Raw genomic sequence first — 22200 nt, 5'->3', positions numbered from 1 at the left:
CTTAAACACTCCATTCCCACCAATCTATCTATCAGAGATCTTGAGAGTCTTTCCATAGAGACCGACACTGTTATTCAAAATCTTTCCATTTCACTTACACAAAAAACATCAATCAGAAACTCTTGCATCCAAACTATCAACAAATTCAAAACTAAACTTCTCTCTAATAACAATTCTTCTATTTCCAACATCAATTCCTCTTCTACTTCCACGTCATCTTCATCTTTTCCCAATTTTTCATTTAACAAGTCTAAATCCCTTCTATCCACACTCAAATCTATTAAAAATAAAATCAAAAACCAACACCTCATTTTTAGTAAAGCAGATAAGGGTAACTGCCTTGTTATTTTAGACCAACAACTATACATCGACAAAGTCACATCTTTCCTAAATAACAATAATTTTAATCTTCTCCCTGTTGATCCTTCAAAATCTTTTGTTTCAAAAATGAAAAACAATCTTAAACAGTTTACTGATTTCTTCTCTGAATATGAAGCACCTTACACCAAAATTCCGTCTAATCCACTCACTCCCAGGTTATACGGTTTACCAAAGATACACAAGGTTGACATTCCCATTCGTCCCGTTGTCAGTTTCATCAATACTCCAGTCTCTATTTTATCCAAATTCATTCTTAACATTATTAAAAATTTTATTAACTTCACCCCACAGTTTACTGTTTTGAATTCTCGCCAATTAGTTGAAAAACTTCAACTTGTCAATCTTAATCCGAATATCGTCATGTTGTCTTTTGATGTTAGCAATTTATTCACTTCAGTCCCAAAAAATGAATCGATTAGTCTGGTCAACTCGCTTCTTTTAAATAATTCGGTGACCTCCACTACCACTTCATCTATTATAAACATTCTCAAAATCTGCCTATCTCAAGATTACTTTGTCTTCAACAACAACTTTTATCAACAACCAGATGGTTTAGCAATGGGAAGTTGCTTATCCCCTTTCTTAGCTGATGTCTTTATGGATCATTTAGAATCCAATCATATCACAAAAAATCCAGAGATATTACATTGGTTTCGTTATGTAGATGACATTTTAGTCCTCATATCTGGTAACTCCGACTCAGCTCACAACTTACTTCATAAAATCAATCTAATCCATCCTAAAATCACTTTTACCATGGAACTAGAATCTTCTAACTCCATTAACTTCTTGGACATATCTATTACCAGACTAGATGACCACTTCAACTTTGGTATCTACCGTAAACCTACACAGACTGATCACGTTATCCATTCCACTTCTAACCATCCTCTTTCACATAAACTTTCTGCATTTCGTAGCTTTATATATAGATTAAACTCTATTCCTCTATCTACAACTGAATTTAACAAAGAACTGAACATCATCAAACAAATTGCAGTTAACAATGGTTATGACCCAGACATCATCCTTAAACTTCAACAGAAAAGAGAACTTAAGTTACTTCAACAATCCGCTTTCTCATCATCTTCCACAACTACTCCAATTTATGCCTCCTTACCGTTTAATAACTCCAAATTATCTGAAAGAGTCAAACAAATCATTTCTAATTCTTGTGATAACATCAAAATCTCATTTAAAGTCAATAACACCCTCAATAAAAGCTTAACTAACACCAAAGACCCTATCCATTACATGAGTCGTAGTGGGGTATACAGACTCTCTTGTTCAGACTGCGATGCTACCTACATTGGTAGAACTTATAGATCTCTTTCCACCCGATCGGCAGAACACAGTAAGAGAGATACCACTTCAGCTTTTTCACACCATTTAAAAGTCAATAAACACGAACTTAAGATTCCTGATGGGGTCCAGTTGATACACAACATTCAACAAAAAAATACACTCCGTTTAGACTTATACGAGGATTTGGAAATTGTCAAAGACCTAAAGAAAAGTCCCAATTGTGTTAACCGACAAACATCCCTTAACCGCAATTTTGTCCCCATTCACCGTCAATTATTTTCATAATTCCTATTACTTTGTTATACCTTCCCTTGTCCTATCCTATCTGCTATCTTCTTCATCCTATTTACCCACTGTCAACTATCTTCTTCGTTCCCTTACTGGCTCCAAACTCCTTACACATACTAATCATTACTAACCACATAAACTCCTCTTAATCAAAACCTAATTAATTTACCATACCCTCTTTTCACACTTCTTTCATTTCTTTTCTTCATTCAGTTCAACCCTCATACCCAACTCTCCAATCTTTCTCTTTCACTCATTTCACCTATGCTTGACCCTACATCACACTCCTTAGCTTTTTGTCTTTGACCTTTTCCAAATATATTTTTTATCTTCACATCTAACATTTCATCACTTTATTTCTTTAATCACAGTTAAACTCAGTCATTCTTTAATCAAATTATAACAATATTCATTCTCTTAATTTTGTTTTATTAATTCTATTTCATTCATTACACCTATTGTTTTCTATACTAATTAAATTTTAGTTTGTATCAACTGGGCAACCTGTTTTTCCTAAAATTATTTATTATCAATTACATATTCACCAGTTTGTCACAAGAATTTTCTCAATTTCATTAAAATTTTTCCATAATAATTGCATTCCTGAATCACATTTTCTACTATCAGATTGACTTTATCCTAACTCCAATCTATATAAAATTTTTTAATTTTCACCTACATCCAAACAATACTTTCCCTACTACCTATACAACCATCAATACACATGCTGTGGACATATAAATTTCTTGATATAATAATATCCCTTTTCAAAATTTAAAACTTCTTCTACAACACCACTTATTTAATTTTATTTCTGTTATTACTACTAATCAGCTCACTTTATCATATTGTAATTTTTTGATCAGGTTAATTTTATTTGATACAGTCAATTTGTAGTTACCTACAGTTAAAATAATTTTATTTTGTAAAACACATTATCTTTTAATTTTAAACAACAATAGATTTAATTAACATACAATTTCAGATATTAAAAGCTTTAACATATCTTCTTCTGGATCATGACTTTGTTTTTTAAAATTCCTAGAAAATCGACTACCTTCTTCCTTAACTGTCAATGTCACATCAAGCATTTCCTTACATAGCTTTGACACTTAGTAGTCATCGTTGACCGAAGATGGTTGATTGGGTCCTCGGGTAGAGTTTCACCATGTTCCCAGAGGTTTAATCCTTTAACATCGGCGTTTAGCCATTTTAAATTTATTTCAACATAATGTAGATTTATTTATAATCACAACCATTGTTTGGTTCTGGGGCTATTTTGCAAGTATTCAAGTAAGTAATCATAACCACATTTTTTAACTTTCACAATTTCAACCATCTTTTTAATTTTAATAGTGGGATTACTTATTTGATTTTAGATCACTGATGATGGACCGATAGGTTTGAAAACGTTCTGATGAACTCATTTTATTGAATCCATTGGGATTCTAAAAATTTTTAGTAAATATACCTTTTACATAGAAGTGGTTTTTACTTCATGTTCCAGTTTGAATAAAATACTAATTCAGGAAAAGGATGTCAAAAAGAGATGGAGAAAGTATTTTGACAGTTGATTAAATGAAGAATTTGATAGACAGCCTGTGGAGTTACGGAGACAGTAACAGCAATGGTTACCAGAATAACAAACGAGGAAGTGGCTCAAGCGCTTCAAAAAAAAAAAGAATGTGTGCGTACTTTGTACGCACGTAAGAAGTTATACTTCTATTATATGATTTCTTTAAAATAAATATACTTTAAACAGTTTGTTTTATTTTTTTTAAACACCAAACTAATTTTATGCTTACCGCTTTCAAAAAAATAAAAAAAAAGTATAGGATTGCTCCGCATTCGAACTCAAGACCTCTCGATCTCTGGCCGAATGCTATACCAAATACGCTACGAGGACTGTGTATGTATCAGTTCGGACGTACCTAATGAAAATTCACGGTAACAAACAGATAAGGTGAAGTATGATAAATATACAATAAAATGTTTTAATAATACTCATCTTACTCCTGAGGAAGACAAATCCAAAGACACAAAAATTATAATAAATATATTTACTAAAAACACTAATATATTCTTTTCACAACTTTTCTTGCACTGATATATTTATACATAACTTGAAAGATTTAGCAACTAAACGCCATACTGTCTGTGTGCGCATGCGCGCAGTATTATGAAATTTTACTCTCAATCATGCCTAAAGAAGTATAACTTCAATAAAGAAAGGAAAAGCAGTCTGACCAGATTACATTCCCGGGGAAATATGGAGAGCATTGGGAGAGACAGGAATAAGTTGGCTAGCAGGTCTATTTAATAGAATTATGGAAGTTGGACAAATGCCAGATGAATGGAGAAGCAGAACATTAGTACCTGTCTACAAAAACAAGGGAGACATACAACAATGTACAAACTACAGGGCTATAAAATTACTGAGCCACACCATGAAAATATGGGAGAGAGTAATTGATAGACGGATACGTGAAGAAACCGAAATATCCGATAATCAATTTGGCTTTATGCAGGGCAGATCAACAACAGATGCAATTTTCATTGTAAGGCAACTGATGGAAAAATACAGGAATAAAGAGACCAACGCTCATATGGTATTCATTGATCTTGAGAAAGCATATGATAGAGTTTCTCGAGAGATTCTGTGGTGGGCACTCAATAAGAAAGGAGTCCCTGGCGAATATGTAAAGATTGTGAGAGATATGTATGAAGGATTAACGACTTAGTCTAGGCGCCAAATAGAGGTCACCGTGTCCTTTCAATTCTGTTGGACAATCTCAACGGTTTCTTATGGATTTTTTGCTGCTGATTACGAATTTCGAGGGTGAAATTCGATCCGAGTAGTCAAAAGATTGTTATAAACAATTTAATTGTTTATAAGGCTCTGGCTCATAAATTAAAAGAGATAAAAAATAATGTTTCAAATAAAATTTGTTCGTTAATAAAAAACGAAGAAAAAAACGTTTACTAAACTTAAATTTAATAATTAGAACTCGAGATATTGTAAAATTAGTGCACAATGCAAATTGCAAAATAAGTATTTTTCGAAGCTTTATCGATCGTAACTCGGCTTCTAAGCATGCAAATGAGCCTTAGAAGGTCTCATTTTAAAGTTTAATGAATATGCTTCCAAACAAAGTTTGTTAAATTACTTTGTCTTCATTTGTTTTAAAGTTATATCCGTTTGAAGTTATAATTTTCTTAAAAAAAATTGGACATTAATTTGTTTGTAAGGGTGTCAAGCAAATTTAAGTTACAAACATTTATACTTTAATTAACAATAATGATAGAAGAACTCAAAAGGAACATTTTGAGCTTACGAAAATGTTCGTATGTTTATTTTTGGCCAAGCTATCGATATTTTAATAGCGCGCTCTGAGGCGCGAGATTGGCTCACCGCGCAAAGGTTCACGCGCTAACTTCTCGATGCAAATGCTAATTTCTATGCATATATACGTTATCTTCATTTTTGAAGATCCTAATAAAATTTTATCATATGTATAACTCTTATAATTAAATCATCATACTGTACCTGGTACCTCGTATCACCTTTCATTCTATTTACTTTGTCTTCTATTTTTTGTACTAAATGAGAAAAAACAATTAAAACTAATATTTCAGAAATATAACTAAAAGTAAGTAGATATTATTTATTAATACTATTTTTACAAACACTATCTTTCATGCATCTGCATCGAGCTATACAGAGAATCTCGGCTTTTTTACATCTGCATAAGTTCTTAGAGCAATTTTTAGAGATACATGATGATACTAAGTCTGTTCTTCTAGGCAGTAAAACTAAAACTTTCTGGGGCTTCAGAGTCTAATTATCTGTATGATATCCATATAAAGTGGATCTAGTTCTTTTGCAACATCATCAAGGTACGTCAATTGTGTGTATGATATGCGATATCACATATTTGGCTCATTTGCATGCTTAGAAGCTGAGTTATGATCGATAAAGCGTCGAAAAATACTTGCATACTTGACTGTGAGCCCATTCTGCGCCTCATAGCGCGCCATTAATTTATCGTTATCTTGACCAAAAATAAACTTACGAACATATGTCCCGTTTGAATTCTTCTATCATTATTGTTAATTAAAGTATATGTAAATGTTTAGAGCTCAAATTTACTTGAAACCCTTATAAACAAATTAATATACAATTTTTTTAAGAAAATTATAACTTCCAACGGGTATAACTTTAAGACAAATGAAGATAAAGTAATTTAACAAATTTTGTTTGGAAGCCTATTAATGAAACTTAAAACTGAGACCTTCTAAGGCTCATTTACATGCGTAGAAGCTAAGTTACGATCGATAAAGCTTCGAAAATTACTTATTTTGCAATTTGAAATTTGCATTGTGCACTAATTTTACATCTTGAGTTCCAACTGTTGGATTTAAGTTTATTAAACGCTTTTTTCTTCGTTTTTTATTAACGAACAAATAAGAGCCTTATAAACAATTAAATTGTTTATAACAATTTTTTGACCACTCGGATCGAAATCCACCCTCGAAATTCGTAATCAGCAGCCAAAAATCCATAAGAAACCGTTGAGTTTGTCCATCAGAATTGAAAAGGACACGCGTGACCCCTCTGGCGCCTAGACTAACTAGTGTTAGGACAGGTGTAGAGACTGATAAATTTCAGGTGAAAGTAGGATTAGCTCGGTGCTTAGTTCTTATTTATTCTCATTAGTTTTGGACCAGATAACAGCGAAACTACAGGGTAGCATTCCATGGTGCCTAATGTATGCTGATTATGTAGTGTTAATAAGAAATAGTGAAAGAGACTTGGAACAAAAACTGGAACAGTGGAGGCAAGCTCTGGAGTAAAAAGGTATAAAACTTAGTAGGGCAAAAACAGAGTATTTGGAATGTTCATTTAAAGATGGAGTTCCTACAAATAAAATGGTATCTTTGGATGGTGAAATGATTGTGAAAAGCAATAGTTTTAAGTACCTAGGATCGGTATTACAGAGTAATGGAGAAATAGATGGAAATGCACGAAGTAGAATTAGGGCTGGATGGATGAAGTGGAAAGAAGCGAGTGGTGTGTTGTGCGACAGAAAAATTCCAATGAAGCTGAAGGGAAAATTCTATAAAACAGCCATAAGACCGGCTATGATGTACGGAACTGAATGTTGGGCAGTGAAAAAGAAAGAGGAACAACGAATACATGTAGCGGAAATGAGAATGCTTAGATGGGTGAGTGGAGTGACAAAGAATAAGGATAAAATTAGAAATGAGTATATTAGGGAAAGTCTAGGTGTGGCACCAATTGATGCCAAAATGAGAGAGCATATGTTAAGATGGTTTGGTCATGTTCAACGTTGAGACGTTAGTCACCCAATACGAAGAATAGCTGAAGTGCAGATTCATGGAAGGAGTAGGAAAGGAAGACCAAAGAAGACCTGGGGGTAGACGATAAGGCAGGACATGCTGGTAAAGGGGATTAACATTGATATGACCCAAGATAGAATTGTGTGGAGAAATGTAATTAGGGAAGCCGACTCCGCACAGGGATAAGGCAAAGAGAATGATGATGATGATGACTCTATATTTACTGTGCCTCAAGTATTTTAACTTTTTTTTCTTTATAGTTATTCCTACCTCTCTCGCTCGCTCTCCTTACCTGTTGGGCGTAGTACCTCCTCGTTGGTCACGTGCTCGGTCTACACTAATGTTGCGGTCATTGTCCACGCCTCCATTCCATATAACAAAACCGGAAAAACATTTGAGAATTCAGATTTTGAGAGGTAGGGTGAGGCTGTTAGAGGTGAAAATTTGCTCCATGCTAGTGAACGACGCTCTTGCTCGTTCGGAAGAGGCGGGATACAGGCAAAAATACATAAGCTTATAGGGCAGTCCTTACAATAAGGATCCTGGCCTATACATAGTGTGACCAAGTCCAATTCAGTCGAATTCGGAATAAGGCTGAAAAAAAAATACCTGAAATACGGGACTTTTCAATGAAAATCGGGCCATTTATTTTAAATATAGAACTTTAATATCAGCATTTTATTGATTATTTAACATGTTTATCTTGACAACGATATTTTTGATGGGATTAAGCCACAATTGGTTGTAATGAGGCAGATCACGTGGCCCGAATGACAGATAACAGATGAACAAAGCGGATACTGGAATGGAGACCAAGAGATGATGCCTAACGAAAGTTACACCACTGGATTCTGCAGATTCTAGGATACGAGAAACTACGCAATAGCATTGTATAACTAGACCAGCAATAGTATGTACCTTATAAATAGAGGGACTTTCAGATCATTCTAGCTTTTGTTCAATTTTATTCATATTGTAAGTTTGTCGTAACACTTCTGTTGTTTCGTATTTTGAAAATAGTTGTTAAGTTATATTTTGAAAATAAATAATTTTTAAAAACTCCTTCTCGAACATCAAAGTTATAATTCGAAGCAGAGGTCGTCCACTAACACGTAGGATTGATGATCTAAAACGTTGTCATAGGAATTTGATGCAAGAGGCACAAGAAGAGGACATAAGCGAAGATTGAATGATGACGATAATGATAATTACATTTTTGTTAGTTTTTGACGTTTCAATTTCCAATCCGGAAAACGTTCTCAAAAAAGGAAACAGAAATTAGAAAATCAACTGACGTTGGATTTCCAATTAACCTTCTTCTTCTTCTTATATTAGCCCTCTTGGCCTGTTCTTAACCGATTTTGAGCTTGTATTCGTAGCTGTGATGTTGACTGCCAGCTATCTCGCCACCTTTTAAAGGACCTTCCTATTGGTCTCTTGCCTGTTGGCTTCGAATCCCTATGTGGCTATACAGGCTGTAATTGTCTCGCTGTCCATTCTCGTCACATATGCTGATTCCACTCTCGTCGTCTATGTCTTCCCCACCGTACTATATCTTGTATGTTACAGAGATCTCTTATTCTGTGTCGTTCAAGTAACCTTAGGTAAATATAAAAATGTAATTATTATTATAACCAATTGTAGTTTAATCCCATCAAAATTATAATTTTTTTCGTCCCACCAATTCAATTTGATGTGAATTCATAGAAGAATCATGTATCCAAAATAGAATTTTACCAAAACGTTGAAAATTTGGATGACCCGGAAGCCTTGGGGACACGACTTCGTAATTCGGGCCATGTCCCGGATTTTTCGGACTAGTTGGTCACACTACCTATATAGAAAAATGCAAGCGGGTGTGTGACAATACTACAGTTTGGTTGCATTGGTGGTGTTGTGGCTAAATAGTGCAGAGGACGGGATGCTGATAGAAAAAGCATTCAATAGAGTTGAAAAAGAGCTTTCAATAAGATGAAAGCAGTATTATGCAATGGAAAACTGGGAATAGAAATTAGAACATAGGAGTATTGATATGCTACGTATTCTCTGTCCTTTTATATGAAGTTGAAGCCTGGACAATTACGGAGGCAACTGAACAAAGACTTACCAGCTATAAGTTGTGGTGTTATCGAAGAATGTGCAAAATATCATTGACACAACGCTTAACAAACACGGATACCCATTAAAAAATAAGATGAAAAAGAAATAACGTCACTCAATAAATATTTTTTTCTACAAGAGTTTTCTTGCCCTTCATTATTTTGTGCAAATCCTTCAGGTAGATCGCACCCTCGAGGTAGACCGCATACCTTGTGTTTTGTTTATTTAGATATTTCTTGGATTTTCATGTGGAAAAGATTTCCTGTTTATTCTGCATGTCTTAATGGTGACGGTATTAATAAGAAAACATTATGAAAACTTGGTTTATTTTCAACAATAACTGGTTTAAAAAAGTACAAAAAATACGAACAATTTTACACCAAAAAATTACATATATGTCGTGAATAGTAATGTATGCTTAACAAAGTTGCAACTCAAAGACAATATTTTCCTATAAATACGAAAAAAGCACCAAAAAATTCCAAATGAAATACACTATTATTACCTATTTACTAGAAATGTTCTACGTTGTCTTTGAAAACATAACCCTCATCTGGAAGAAAAGTGACACAACTAAAAAAACTCATAATTCCAGTTTCTTGTTAAATTCACTCCAAAAATTCTATACTTTTACCAGGAAAAGTGGAAAATTTGGCAGTAAAATGAATATGTATGTTTATTCCGCAACAATGACACTTTTCAGTTATTCTCTGACGTTCGACGTGAACGTGTCGTTATCTATCACGAGAACCGTTGCATTTCGAGAAATGCCCTATGTATTTTTCTTTAATTTTAAAAAAATTACCAATATTTAAAAAAAAAGTGACATAACTTAAAATTTTGATCCTTTTTTCCTTGTTAAAGCAGATATCGCAGTTTTTTGTTTTGCCTTTTACACAATTAGAAACATTATACATATTCTTCGTTTTTAATTTATAAATTTTAGCAGTTACCGTTTAAAACTTACAGTTAAATTAAGATATAAAAAATCCATATTTGTCTCCCCTGAAAAAAAAAGTTGTTTTTTTTTTCAGTAGTATTTTGTATTTTAACAACGACACCCGATTTGGGCGTCGAAACGTTAATAAAATTATTTTTTCAATTTAATTGTGGCTTATTTCCCGTCTAAATAGTTAATCATAAAAATGCCACAAGGAAATAGCAGAACAACATTGTTTTTTGCGTTGTGGCACTTTTCTTCGGGATGAGCGAATAAGTTATTGTATTCAAATACGTTAAAAATAAATATTCTATAGATATTAAACAAAACAATATTATTATTAATATATTATTATATTCTGGCATGTACGTTTCTTTTAGTTCAATTTTTTAAACTATATTTGAGAATGTGTGCATTTATCTAGAAGTGGAATGATATATGTATACAATCACAAAGTATAAATTAAATCACAGGCTATGTGGAATTATTAGAATAAACAATAGTTTCAGACAAGAATGAGTTACTACTGATTTTGCATGTCAGTCTAATGACATACATTTGTGGAATCTACATCAAAGTTTAATGTATATTTACTGGCAACTTATAATGACCTTATAATCTACAAGATTCCTATGCAGGGGTTGCCCCCAAAATCTCAACTGTCAACACGCCTAACTTCACGCGCAACTTTGATACATCATTAAATAAGATTCTATAATATTCTATATATTAATTTTTCTTAATATTATGTACGCGAGTTGCTGTGAATATGATAGCGTCGTATCCAACTTGGTACCTATGCATTTTGGATGTATCAAAGTTGCGCGTGAAGTTAGGCGTCTTGATGACAGTTGATCTTTTGGGCCGCACCCCCTAGGGGGATGTATATATCAAATTATTTCTTAGTTAAATCACAAGGTGGCGATAGTAAATATCTTTCTTGACAAAAAGATAACATATTTCGCCTTTTTACAGCAAAAAACTAGTATAATAAATCAACACCTTCCACAGATAAGACTATACACCTATGTAGGTGTCACAGTGGAGCAAGAACTACATGTAAAGATGAAACTAATGCTTTATATACAAATCGATAAAATTCTTTTCAAAATCTTCACTTTTCGCAATGCTTGAAGTAGAAGAAAATATATGGATTGAAAGAGGTCTCCTCTTCTACTGAAAAATTTTGTCAATGACCAGAGAGTAGTATTGGGACCGTGCAAGTTCGGAAAAGCGACACCTGGTTTCATAGCTCGGCAACTTTTTTCACACTTTTAATTATATTGGCCAATCATATTGGTCCTGGTTGCTGGATAATTAATTGTCAAGGCCGAAGCCCAAAAAAATTATAAGAAGAAAAAGTAAGATTTAGGTTATGTTATTAAAAGGTAAACAATTGTATGTAGTAAATAAAATTAAATTATTAAAATGCAGTACTGCAAGCAAAATACAATTAATAAATTTACTTTTATATAATAATTGCATATCATATCAATATTGTGGAGTAACATATAATTTTTCTTCTTCAATGACAGTAGGTATGAAATATACGTCAATTTGACAATTTCAATTGACAAGATGAATTATTTAAGAAAGTTGCAACATTTTTCCGCTATTCGCGCACGATCGTTTCTCGTATCCCCTCCAAGTACTTGCACATCGCGAATACAACAAAACATCTATATGAAATCTCTAGCACGCACATTTTCAAGATAGAACAATAAGATCGTTGATAATTGCGAATGCTAGTACTTACATAATGAAAGTTTTCGTTACCACTAGGTTAGAACACATAAGTTTTCTTATCCATTTAAGAGATTTAAACAGTTACATAGATTAAAGAGTAACCGACAAATCTGGACAAGATTCTACTGTTAAGCTACTACCAAATAACTCAAAGGAAATATTTTGGTGGTTTAAAAACCCACGCAATGTTAGCTTTTAGTAACATCAAATGTATGACTACAATATGATGAGGAGAGTATTAATACTACTAAACTAGGAACTATAAATTGTAATCATTTAGTCCTACTCTTATGTGAAAATTTAGTTACTACATTAGCAGTTCTGATCATCTAACACAAGGTAAAGTATTCATTTTTTTTTCTATTTGGCCCAGCTTAAGATCGAACGGATCAATTCAATTCTGTCAATTCGAGTTCGTATTGTGAAGTTTAGTCAATATATTAACCAAAAACACAAACAATTGGTATACATATTTATAAAAATTGTTTTAAATAAAAAGATAATTGGTAAAAATGATATGCTACACTTTTTATCATTACTTAATATCAAAAACAATTGCCAAACACAAAGGAATAGGAAGGAATGGTATGTGCAGTATGCACATTGATCGAGGCATCAGTTAAGAAGCTAAGACATTTGAAACGTAGCTGTATAGACGTATTTTGAGAATATCTTGGGTAGTATTTCAAAAGGGGAAGTACTTTGTAAAAATAAGTAAAGTTTATTTAGCAGTAAATGGTTGACTTCAATTAAAACATCCTGAGTTAACCGATAATAGTATAAAAGGCCCGGTTTCAGGTAAAATTTAAATATGTTTCATTTACATATTTCAGGTAAAAATTTTGTGGATCCTTTGCTTTATTATAGGAGTACCGTCTAGTCAGTGTTAATTGTCAAAAGACCATCTCTGGCTACCTCGTTCGCTTATCGCTCCGGACCGGTCTTAACAATGGACTAAGTTAGATAAATTTAATAATATTTACGACCGCACCATTTGAAGTCAACCATTTTCTGCTAAACAAACTTTACCGCAAATCTTATTTTTATCCAATATTGCAGTGAATAACATTTTCTTTTAGTTGTTTGAGGTTTGTGAAAAAACTGCGCTGTATATAACCAACAAGTTACAGACTTGTGCTTTTTTAAACTACCGAGAAAAAACTATTTATTAAGATTTAACGAAAAATTCACCAAGACCAAGTGATAAACATAACGTAATACGCATCGTTGTACATAGTACTTTGTATCAGTACGGAAGATTTTACACAAAACATCTACTATATAAACATCTGTAACAAATGTTCTAGGATCTAAAACAATTATAGTTTAATTTAAAAAACAGAAAGGAATTATTTACTGTACTATTCAACTTAACACATTGCGTGCCACGTCGCTCATATATGAGAGACACTGATGTTCTGTCAGGGGGCACGTCGCTCATTTTTGATATACACGTACGTTCATTGCCGTGGCCCCCGAGAGTATTATTCCGATTAAGGCGTGGCACGCAATGTGTTAAGAGATTCCCAAGCTTACACAAAGAATAGGTGCATAAGGTTGGCTGTAAGCCAACATACTACTTGGCAACATGGCTATTATAGTAGAGAATATTATACAGACAGGCAAATTCCAAACACGGTAAAGTATTGTTCGTACCAAACCCTTCTTTCAGTGCGTCATAGTTTATCGAATTCTCGCGAAAGTTAGAAGTGACAGAAAAAAAGGTACGTTCGTGAGTATTATTGTTGTTGCATATTAAAGCAACTTCTACTTATGGATGCATAAGTGGTTGACGTATAGAATACGCTAAATAGATAACTAATTAATGATGCGAATAAAGATAATTTGACGCAAAAGTACTCGATCGTGACAGTACTTTCACATTGTCAACGGGTAAAATTACAATTGTTATTCTAGGTTAGTATTTTCCGACATTGTATAGTGAACATTTTATTTTATATTTATTTATTTTGCATTAAAATATTTTAAATAATAATATTTTGGCAACTGCCAGAGGGTTTGGTTTGAACTTTAGAAATGACACAATGCCACGGTTACAGTTAACAACAAATAAAACTTTGCAGTTACGTCACTGCATGATTGACAAGCTTGTAAAACAAAAACACATTCGCGTAGCCGGATGCTGTGAATAAACGCATTCTACCGTGTAATGGTTTTCAAAAAATAGGCTGTGATATGGCTGTGTTTTAAAATTAAAACAAATTTGTAGAATGATAACGCACCTCCGCTCAGTGTCATAAGTCAAAAAAGCAAAATATCGAGAAAACGTTTAAAATTTGTGCTAGAAATTTTCCGGGTTTAATTCAAAAACTGTTAAAATTAATATAATAACTATTTTAGTCAGTTACAAAGGTTTATGAAGCTCTACAAAATAGTGTATTAATTGTGCAAATAATATATTAAAAAAATATATTTGTTTGAGTTGTGACACTATACAGATAAAATAACGAAAAATGTACGAAACATTATTTATCAAAAGTGGGTCTTGCAATACAGAATATAATAATCATCATTATTATAATCTGGTTAACATACTTTTTAATGATGTAACTTTAAATATAAGTAACAGCATTAAACAAAAAATACTGCAAAAAGAAAGATAAATAAGTGATAAATGTGTCACTTTTCTTGAGCACATACGCAGATTGTTTTGAATAAAGTAATCACATATACTGTCTTAATTAGACAAACGCCGCTTTATATACATCTTAAATGGACAAATGCCGTGCACAAGTCGATATGTGACACTGTTTATGTTCGGTGCACCGTTGATTTTGGTTAATCATATAATGACTCTAGTGTTATCTAAAGGTACGATTCCGACATCGACGGCAGTTGCAGTTGTCGCCATGACAGACGTCACTACTTTGCACTATTAATTTGTATGAGACTGATTCCGACATCTAACTGCAATTGCTGTCCGGCAGAACGTCAGTTGCAAATAATTATACAAATTAATAGTGCAAAGTAAATACGTGTAACTGCCGTCTGCTGTCGATGTCGGAATCGTACCTTAACGACAAATAGTTGAACTATAAACGTAACACTTTTTGAGACAAGAGTTTGTAGTTTTATTAAACTGTTGGCGCAATAAAACAGTTTTTATTTTTTTTTTAGTTGTGACACTATTTGAATTTGAGCGGAGGTGGGATAATAATGATCCAACTTTTGGTACATACATTTATTACAAGAAAACTTACTCTTCTGATACACAAGCATCTTTTTACAATATTTTCATAAATTTCATCGTTGTTTACCTAATTCGGATAAAATATTTATTATAAATAAAAAGATGTTTATTTTAGTAAATATTATTGCACATAGTCGATAATTAGTTATTTTTTCAGATAATTATAAAGGTACATATTTTTAATTTATTGAACTATTGTAAAATGTTGCTTGTTAGCCTCTCACATCCACAACCTTGACGAAAATAATACATAACTCTTTTAATTTTTAATTTTGGGTTCTTTTAATGGTACCGCCTTAGTACCTTCACTTTTTTTGGTTTCAACAGGAGGTGTTTGTTGTTTTGGCGGCTGAGCCTGTTGCTTGGTTGGTGGAGTAGTTTTCTGAGAAGGAGGAGTGGTCTGTTGTTGTGTAGGTGGTGGCTTACTGTCCTTTATTGGAGCTTGCGTGGGTTGCGCTTTGGGAACTTGGGTTGTTTGTTGTGTAGGTGCTTTTGTTGGTTGTGCTTTAGGTGCTTGAGTAGCTTGAGGTTTTGGTGTTGTAGTTTGAGGTTTAGGAGCTTGAGTGGGCTTTACTTTTGGAGCTTGAGTGGGTTGCGGTGTTGGAGGTTTTGTAGTGGTAGTCGGTTTTGGTGGAGGAGTTGTGGTTTGTTGTTTCACAGGTGGGGGAGGAGTGGTTTTCACTTTAGGGGCTTCTGTCTGTTTAGTTGGTGGTTTGGCAGTGGTGGTGGTAGTAGTTTGTTGTTTTACGGGTGGAGGTGACGTAGTTCTTACTTTAGGTGCTTCTTCCTGCTTTGGCACTTGCTTAGTTTCTACTTTAGGTTCGGCAACAGTTTTCGCTTTTGGCCAACCCATGGACTCGAAAGGAACTCTAGCAATAAAATCATTTCCAGGGCTTCCTAAATACAAGTGATCCTTAAAGGGATAAGCTTCAGACATCAGGTACACATTTTTATTACTTGTGTGGAGAGCTTCAACTATTTCTCCATTATTAGAAAGACGAAGAACAGTTGCACGCTTAGAAGGTAATTTTCCAGCTATAGAATTGTAGTGACCAACCTGGAAAGACATTATATTTGATATAATGAAGTGCAAGTTATTTTCTTGTGGCATTTTTGCAATTAACTAGTTATTATGGGAAATAAGCCACAATTTTACTAAATAAATGATTTTATTAACATTTCGACGCCTTGTGAATGCGAACAATTTTATTTAGGTGAAATATCAAGACCATTAAACATTAGAATAAGTGAACATCATTCTTATATTAAAAATAGAGAATTTGATACATCTCAAATATGTCAACATGCATGGGATAATGAACATAGAGTTCAGTGGAGAGATTCAAGTATAGTCCTGAAAGAATCAGATACTAAAAAGAAAAAAATCAAAGAAGCGGCTCTAATTATGCTAAATGCATAAAAGCGGCTAATTCCTCGGTAGAATGTAGTAGGATGTGGTTACCCATACTAAAAGAGGAAGTCAATAGAAAGAAAATACCACGATTAGTAAGTCAATAACATATCCAGTTAGTACATATTTTATATTTTAGTATTATTTATACAGTGCGTCCATAAAGTAACGCATATATTCATTATTTCGTAAATCAGCGACTTTTAGGAAACATTCCGAAACAGGTCGATTTTTATTTTTAAATTACAATTTTTTGGCATATATATCATACTAGTGACGTCATCCATCCGGGCTTGATAACGTAATCGATGAATTTTTTATATTAGAATAGGGGTCATGTGATAGCTCATTTGCAAGGGTATGTAATTCTCTATTTACTAATACAAACAATAACATAGTTATTTATACAGGGTGTCCAAAAAGAATTTTTTAATTAAATTAACTGAGACAAGAAGAAGAATGTATGTAACTTATTTAATTCAAAATTCGTTTTACTTTTGTCAGAAAACAAGAAGACATGTACAGCTGGTTCCTAAAAAAACTGATATGACTCTTAGTAAGATTTGATAATTTTGAGCAGTGTATGATTGGTCTGACATTATATTATATTTATTATGACAGACAAATAATAAAATAAACAAACAGCCATTTTTTGAGGTTGAATTTATCTGACCAATTTTAAGATTTGGCAGTAACAGTGACAGTATGTAAATAATAAGTATTTATCCTTCAAAATATAATAAATTAAATATAATTAAACTCATATTCATTATATCACACCTCATCAAAAGCTTTTTACAAGAACATAGTCAGCGATTTTGATGTGGCTTAGAGTCAGACTACATCAAAATCGCCTATAAATCGTGCTGGTAATTGCCTTGCAGCGAGACCAAAAACAAAAAGAAGAAGAAAGTACACTGCTCAATTTTCTACAAAATACGCTTTTTAAGAGTCGTATCAGTTTTTTTTGGAACCAGCTGTACGTTTATTTGACAAATAATAAATATTGCTTTTCGCTTAAATTCAATGTTAGAGCTGCCACTCACCTGCCTCTTGAAAGTTTAACATTACGCTTAAGCGAAAATCAATGTTTATTTTTTAAATAAATCATTTTTATGTTTTCTGGCACGAATAAAATATATTTAGAATTAAACAAATTACATACATTCATCTTTTTGTACCAATTAATTTAATTTAAAAAAACATTTTTTGGACATCCTGTATAAATAATTATATTAATGTTTATATTATTGAATAGAGAATTACATACCCTTTCAAATGAGTTATTACATGATCCCTATTCTCATTAAAAAAATCATCGATTACGTCATCACGCCCAGATGGATGACGTCACTAGTATGATATGAATGCCAAAAAATCGTAATTTAAAATTAAAAATCGACCTGTTTCGGGATTTTGTTCTTAAAGTCTCCGGTTTACGAAATAATGAATTTTTATGCGTTACTTTATGGACGCACTGTATATCTATGTATTAGTAATATTATTTATAATTTAAAATTATCATGTATATGTTAAGGTCAGAATTTGGTATTAGTTTTGAGAGTAAACTAAAGTAAGACCTAATACTTACGATGTCGGGATAGTATCACGAGGTTTTTTCCTGGTTTTCCTCGTGATTTGCTATGGAATCTCTAACGTGAGAATTTTACTGTCACCATTGCATGTGGTTGTCTTTTTAAAGACAGATCACATGTTACGATTTTTTTGTGACAACTTGAGTTGGGGTTGATTTCATGTAATTGAATGAACTATCTTTCAGTAAAGTCGTACCAGGAACGCAACTCATAAATATTGGCAACATCATTTTAAAGTCTTTTACTTCAAAAAATGTATAATATATGTCTGAATTGCCGATATAAATGAGTCAGATTAAATAAATTATTACAAGAATTTTTTTACTAAGCAACAACATTTTTGTTTAATTCATTCATATTTTTTGTATTTTGACAACGACACCCGATTTGGGCGTCGAAACGTTAATAAAATCATTTATTTAGTAAAATTGTGGCTTATTTCTCATAAAAACTAGTTAATTGATATAATGAAATTGCTATATCGATTTGAAATTTAAGAAAATTTAACAAGTAAGAATAAAAACTTACATAATGTACAGCCTTTTGAGCAAATTCATTGGGATAGTATCTATCCAAAGTTTCAAAAGCAAGCTGGGCGATGCCAAAGACTCTGCAAATGAATTTTCTGGCAAGAGGAAACCGGGACACCAGGAACAATGGAGCTGGGTTTTCTTCATCGTTGTTTTCAATTAGGGATGCTAAAAATCCACCTCTTCCGTCCTTCTCTAAATTATCTGGTATACCTAAAAATAAAAACAACTTTGAATTAAAACGGAATGTAATTGAATATTGTAGAATCCTTTCCGCTTTCTATATTCGTCATCTCTATCTTGTAAATTGTGGAAGGCAGAGATTTAGGATGTTAACAGAGAATGGTTCTAATAAGGAAAGTTTCAGATTTTTATTGGTGTACATTATCAACGAAAACTTTACGTTTATAAATTCGCAAAGTCTGTGTGTTATTGCCTTGCCGTTCCTGCACTACTTAGAGCAGATTTATCGATGGATCCGTATGCAGTTTTGTCTTCTAAATCCAAATCTGAAAACGCCATTTCGATATCTCTAACCGTCTTCGGAATAATCGACCTCTAAGTCTAAAATGTGACGTCACAATCCTTTATTTTCTGCTGACACACTAAACGTCAGCTGAAATCGTTGCTAGTAAGTAGGCTAGTTTTCAACGAAAACTTTTCGTTTATAAATTTGCAAAAGTCTGTGTGTTATTGCGTCGCCGCTCCTGTAATACTTAGAGCAGATGTATCGATGGATTCTTATGTAGTTTTGTCTTCTGAATCCAAATCTGAAAACGGCATTTCGATATCTCTAACCGTCTTCGAGATAATCGACCTCAAACTCTAAAATGTGACGTCACAATCCGGTTATCTCCTACCAGGCACTAAACGTCAGCTGAAATCTTTGATTAGGAAGTAGGCTACTTTTTTAATTAGAATTTGTTAAGCAAAGCAAATGTTATTATTTACATTTGAGTTTGACACTTCGTGAATGTCAAACTAAATTTTAAATTATTTAGCTATTAATAAAATATAAATGACATTTTATAGTGAATTTAATTATTATATAAAATAATATGTGTAATAAATGTATAAAAATACAATTTGAGTATATTTTGAAAGCAATAATACATATTATACTATATTAATAATGAATCAGTAGAAACGATTATATTTAAATTTGGTAAATTATCTAAACTCCACTCGACCAGCGACCAGCGCACACAACTCAAAACACAAGTACGCAAATACGGTTGCGTGAAGCGTGGCGCAAAGCCGTGGAATTTACGAGACTCGCTAGGTCTGTAGATCCAAGTAAAGTTCATCAGTAAAAAGTATCTTTATCATGTATGTATTATTTATTTTACAATATTGGAAAATTGTTATTTAAAATGTGGTTTGGAATAAAAAAGTATGTTCTGATATATGAAATTACATCCTTCTAATGGAAAAAAATATTTGACGAATTTTCTCAAATTATGGATACCAACATCATTTTCATTTATAACTCTTGTATTTTTAATTTGACGAAGAAAAGTTATTCTTCATAAAAATCTCTTCTTGGTCTAAGATTTATGATGCAACCATCATGAATCAAATTTTATTAATTTTATACGAGATATGTAAGAAAATATGAATTTCGAGTAAAGTATCTTTATAGTTCACAACATTAATTAGAATGATGTACTTGCACATTAAAACATAATTTTTAATTCTAAACAGTTTTTCGTAATAGCAATTTTCTATATTATGAATTTAAATAGGTATGTTGTTCTGAAGCTATTTTCTTGTGGCATTTTTACAATTTTAACTATTTAGAATGGGAAATAAGCAGTATTTTGTATTTTGACAACGGCACCCGATTTGGGCGTCGAAACGTTAATAAAAATCATTTTTTAATAATATTGTGGCTTATTTCCCATTCTAAATAGTTAAAATTGTTAAATAGGTATATAAACAAAGTTTTCGTTATGATAATGCTCGCATTTTCAGCTTGTTTAATCTGAATTTGTTAAGCAAAGCATAGGTTATTTACATTATTTGAGTTTGACACTTTTAAATAAAGTATTAATAAAATATCAATGACATTTGATAGTGAATTTAATTATTATATAAAATAAATACGATGTTCAAAAATACAATTTGAGTATATTTTGAAAGCAATACTTTATTAACAAGTTAAAAAGGTTTATACGAGTATACGGCCTCCCCTTTAATGGGAGTACCTAATGATAAATGGACTGTTCCATTTGTTATTAAATGAAAATTGTTATTATAGTCGGTTCACTAAACTGACACAACTGGCTGGTGATTTTAGTAGGTAATTTTTTTGTATTTTGCTAATTTTTACCAAAATTGGCAATATTACTTGTATTAACTATTTAGTAATTATTTTTTTGCCAAATTGGTAAAATTACTGACTAAAATCACTAGCCAGTTGTGTCTGAGTTTAACGAACCGACTATATGAAATGTTGTTTGGAATAAAAAATTATGGTCTGATATGTGCAATTATTACATCCTTCTAACGGAAAAAAATATTTGAAGACTTTTCTCAAATTATGGATACCAACAACATTTTCATTTATAACTATTTATTTTTAATTTGACGAAGAAAAGTTATTCTTCATAAAAAGCTCTTCATGGTCTAAGATTTATGATGCAACCATCATATATCAAATTTTATTAATTTTATATGAGGTATATAAAAAATATGAATTTCGATCAAGGGTAAAGTACCTTTATAGTTCACAACATTTAAATTAAAATGATACAATTGCACATTAAAACATAATTTTTAATTTTAAACAACTTTTCATAATAGGAATTTTCCTTATTATGAATTAAAATACGTAAATAAACAAAGTTTTCGTTATGATAATGCTCGCATTTTTAGCTTGTTTTTAATAATGTATTCTGTATCTGAGACTTTCCTATTTTCTTCAAAAATAACTTTGTTTATTATTCTTCTTATTCTTAGGGTACTGTGTTTTTTTTCTCACATGATTCTTTCCCACTTCCCAATATTCGCCGTTGTGTTCTTCAAAACACCTGAGACCTCTTGCATTATGGACTTCTTTAAAATATTATCTATTTATTTTTTAGATCTACTATAGTTATTGTTAATTGACAAAAATAATATACCTGGTAAAGCGTCAATGAATATATCGTGAGTTCCTTTCTTTGGACCTTTCAAATAGTACCGATGTATTCTGGCACGGACAGATTCAGCAACTAAAACGAAGTCTTCGTTTTCCGAAAGGACAACACCATTTGCAAAATGTATATTGTCGATGAGTACCTTGTTGGTTTTTGTTTTAGCATCGTAATGGACTAATCTAAAATAAACAG

At 32.3% G+C, this 22200-nt stretch overlaps 1 protein-coding gene across 1 annotated transcript in view; it reads right to left on the bottom strand.

The window, feature by feature from the left end:
- Nucleotides 1-9744: 9744 nt before the first annotated feature.
- Nucleotides 9745-22200, bottom strand: part of LOC126887242 (adipocyte plasma membrane-associated protein Hemomucin-like) — a 48674-nt gene continuing 36218 nt past the window's right edge. Inside the window, exons 5-7 of the mRNA XM_050654649.1 lie at nucleotides 21994-22187; nucleotides 18867-19081; nucleotides 9745-16389 (exon numbers count right to left, since the gene is read on the bottom strand). Of these exons, the coding sequence (XP_050510606.1) occupies nucleotides 15592-16389; nucleotides 18867-19081; nucleotides 21994-22187 (1207 nt within the window). The 3' untranslated portion in view covers nucleotides 9745-15591. The remainder of the gene's footprint in view (nucleotides 16390-18866; nucleotides 19082-21993; nucleotides 22188-22200) is intronic.

Source organism: Diabrotica virgifera, chromosome 6 (genome assembly GCF_917563875.1).
Source record: "Diabrotica virgifera virgifera chromosome 6, PGI_DIABVI_V3a".
NCBI classification, from domain to species: Eukaryota; Metazoa; Arthropoda; class Insecta; order Coleoptera; family Chrysomelidae; genus Diabrotica; species Diabrotica virgifera.
Note: the sequence above shows the minus strand (reverse complement) of the source record. Positions and strands in the feature narration are given on the sequence as shown.